We start from the raw sequence: 3,309 nt of genomic DNA on the forward strand, positions 1-3,309 counted from the left end.
CTAACCAGAAGGCTGGTGGTTCAAACCCACCAGTCACTCCTTGGAAGGAAGGTTGGGCAATCTACATCCATAGTGATACTGCCTCAGAAACCTAAGGAGGGGTTGCTATGAGTTGGATCCGACTCGACGGCAGTGAGTAGAGTTTGAGTGCATAGGGTTGCTATGAGTCGGAGATGACTGAATGGCATGTAACAACAACAACAATATTCCCAAAGTTGCTGCTTATATACAGGAAGCAGACCACATCCCTAAAGTAGCTACTAAGCTTCTTGTGGTAGATTCTGTCATGGAGTTGATTGCCAGTCTTATCATGGGGTATAACTACCTCCAGCTGCCCAGCTACTCAACCAGGCCCGGCCAAGCTGACATACAATCTTAACTACCACACCGACTCAGGCTGGTTTTGGCTAGCCCAGGGAGGTTGCAGTAAATTGGATAAAGGAAGGGGGGTTGGCTCACTTAGCTGTCTGCTTATCTTGTAGGGCCAGTATGCTCTGTCTTAGTATTAAATGAAGTAATGCATATGAAGCACCTAGTTCAATGCCTACTGAGTACTAAGTCTCAATACATGAAAACTGCTGCTTATTGTTGTGATTTCTACTGCTTTCATTGCCACCAAGTTTTCAGAAAAAGAAACAAATGTCTAATCATAGAATTTCAGCTATCATTGATCTGGGTTAGGCAATCTATTCGTAAAGATGGAAGACACATTTTCTAAACAAACCCAAACCCAATGCTGTTGAGTTGATTCCAACTCACAGTGACCTCTTGTGTAGAACTTCCATAGAGTTTTCTTGGCTATAATCTTCATGGAAGCATATCACCAGGCCTTTCTTCTGCATTGCAGCTGGTGGGCTCTTTCTCATACCTGTGAAATCATGTATATGGATACCTGCTATTTTTGTCTGGGCCTGCCACTATCTCATTGTCACTCTGCTGACTTGGCTTTGGTAGCAACTCTGTGCTGGTCATATCCACCCCTGCTGAGGTCCCCTTCCTCTCTTGGGTCTAGTGAAGACAATGAAACATAAGTATGGGAAGCATTAACAATGTGAAGCAGTATAGAACCACAGAGATCAGCATTGAAATGGTCCTTGGAGATTATCTAGTCTTATTGACTAACCCCCTCCATCCTACCTTTGCACAAATGAAGGGAACTAAGGTCCAGGAACAAGACAAGAAGTAGCCAAAGTTGTAGATTGATCCAATGCAGTGCTAGACTTGGAACTCAGTCTGTTGTTATGTGCCATCGAGTTGGACCTGACTCATAGCGACCCCTCCTTGGGTTTCTGAGGTAGTATCACTATGGAAGTAGATTGTCCAACCTTCCTTCTGAGGAGTGGCTGGAGGATTTGAACTGCCAGCCTTTTGGTTAGCAGTCAAGTGCCTTAGGCACTATGTTACCAGAGCTCCTCCAGTCTCTTTATCCTGTTTAAATTGTCTGCAAAGACTAGTATTATGGATAATCCAGGATGTACATTAGAGATGAAAAGATCACTGTGAGCTGAACTTGGCTGGTGTAGGTAGAGAAGGCTTTCTAGAAGTAAAATCAACACTTGTTTCTCTTGATAGTAAGCTGATTTTCAATCATTTGTTTGCCCCATGGTAAACATTGCTCTGTGGCTATGTTTTATGTCTTTAATAAACTAGTTGAGAGCAGGACTTTGTTATTGTCAGTTTTAGTATTCCTCTTTCCTCTCCACCAATGCTTAAGTTGCTCCTCTTTGGTTGAACAGAGACATTTGTCTTAGGCTCTGCTGAGCACAGAACAAGATGACTAACCCACTTCCTTTGATATCATCCTAGGTTAATGTGCGTGTGACCACCATGGATGCAGAGCTGGAGTTTGCCATTCAGCCCAACACCACCGGCAAGCAGCTGTTTGACCAGGTAAGGGAGGGACCTTTGCTCCTTAGCTTTCTCTCCTTCTCCTGTTTGCTCCCACAACATCGCCAACTATTCATTTTCTGCCTCTTGCAAGGGAATCTTTTCTTCTACTCACTCCTCCAAGAGGGATTGAAACAAAGGATTACCCCAGCCTTAATAGCAAAGTAGGAAAAGTTTACCTTTGTTAAACTTTACCCTGGATGGCCCCAATTAATCCTATCCTTGGACCTGAACATGGGAAGAAAAAAGAAGGCAGGGGTGACTACACTAGATGCTCTGAAAATGTTAGCACATGGAATGTTCCTGTTCCTTACAACTCAGAGATATAAATGATCGTCTCTCCATTTTAACAACGAAACTCAAGAGTTAAATAACTTAATTGCATGTACCTAGTATCCAGCTGGGAGCTCTGGTAGCATAGTGCCTAAGGCACTTGAATGCTAACCAGAAGGCTGGTGGTTCAAACTCACCAGCCACTCATTGGAAGGAAGATGGGGCAATCTACTTCCGTAGTGATACTGCCTTGGAAACCCAAGGAAGGGTCGCTATGAGTTGGGTCTGACTCGATGGCAAATAACAACAACAACAACAGTATCCAGTTAGGATTTGAAGCCCATATTCTTAACACTACATGACATAGCATCTCTGTCACACTTTTTGCTTCCTAGTAGAAGGAAGCCAACTTACTCCCCCCCTGAGATGTAGTAAGCTCTAAGTGCATTCCCTGTGAAAGAATTTTGAGACTTAAGACTCCACTGGAGATAACGGATGCAGTAGGAGTGTATTTCATTTCCTTCAGGCAAGCCATGGTGAAGGTTACACCCAATAAGTTAAGTGATCATTCATGTCTCCAACTCCAGGGGTGTTGCTTCATTGCTGATCATCATTGTCAGAAGGGATGTGCTGTATAATATAATATCCAGAGTGAAAGCTACAGAATATTTCAGTTTGCAAAGACTCCTGTGGGGCCAAGAGAATGCACTATGAATGGCCAGATTTCCAGGAGTGAAAATGAGTCTTCCATTTCCAGAGTCTGGGACGTCTCCAGACAGGCCGGATTTCCCCACCAGCTGCTAGTGAGGCTGTGATAGATTCTCCAGGCTCTCTTGCTTTCCTTTTGTCCTTGTCCTCTGGGCCCCTCTACTCTCTGAGAACTTTCCCAGGATTAGGAAGGGGAAGGAAGAAAGGAAAAGGAGGTTGTGTTCAAATGAGCTAATTCTATTCCTGTGAATTCTGACTGATGAGAGGAAATGTAATGGGAGAATGAAGATGATGATAAAAGGGGGCTATTTTTCATTTAGGTCTCCATGTGAGAGGAATGAAGGGATGGCTAGAAATCTGAAGACAGCTTGAGCATATCCCTGAGTCCCCAGTGTCACATGATCTTGCTGTTTAGTTGTTGGTTGCCATTGAGTTGGCCCT

The 3,309-nt window shown here is 43.9% G+C and overlaps 1 protein-coding gene across 1 annotated transcript in view; it reads left to right on the top strand.

The window, feature by feature from the left end:
* The first annotated feature begins 1,800 nt into the window (after window positions 1-1,800).
* Window positions 1,801-3,309, top strand: part of MSN (moesin) — a 37,979-nt gene continuing 36,470 nt past the window's right edge. The window contains exon 1 of the mRNA XM_007958719.2: window positions 1,801-1,890. Coding sequence (XP_007956910.2) covers window positions 1,828-1,890 — 63 coding nt within the window. The 5' untranslated portion in view covers window positions 1,801-1,827. The remainder of the gene's footprint in view (window positions 1,891-3,309) is intronic.

The sequence above is a fragment of the Orycteropus afer genome, unplaced genomic scaffold (assembly GCF_000298275.1).
Source record: "Orycteropus afer afer isolate SDZICR_OR568_19922 unplaced genomic scaffold, OryAfe1.0 scaffold01095, whole genome shotgun sequence".
NCBI classification, from domain to species: domain Eukaryota; kingdom Metazoa; phylum Chordata; class Mammalia; order Tubulidentata; family Orycteropodidae; genus Orycteropus; species Orycteropus afer.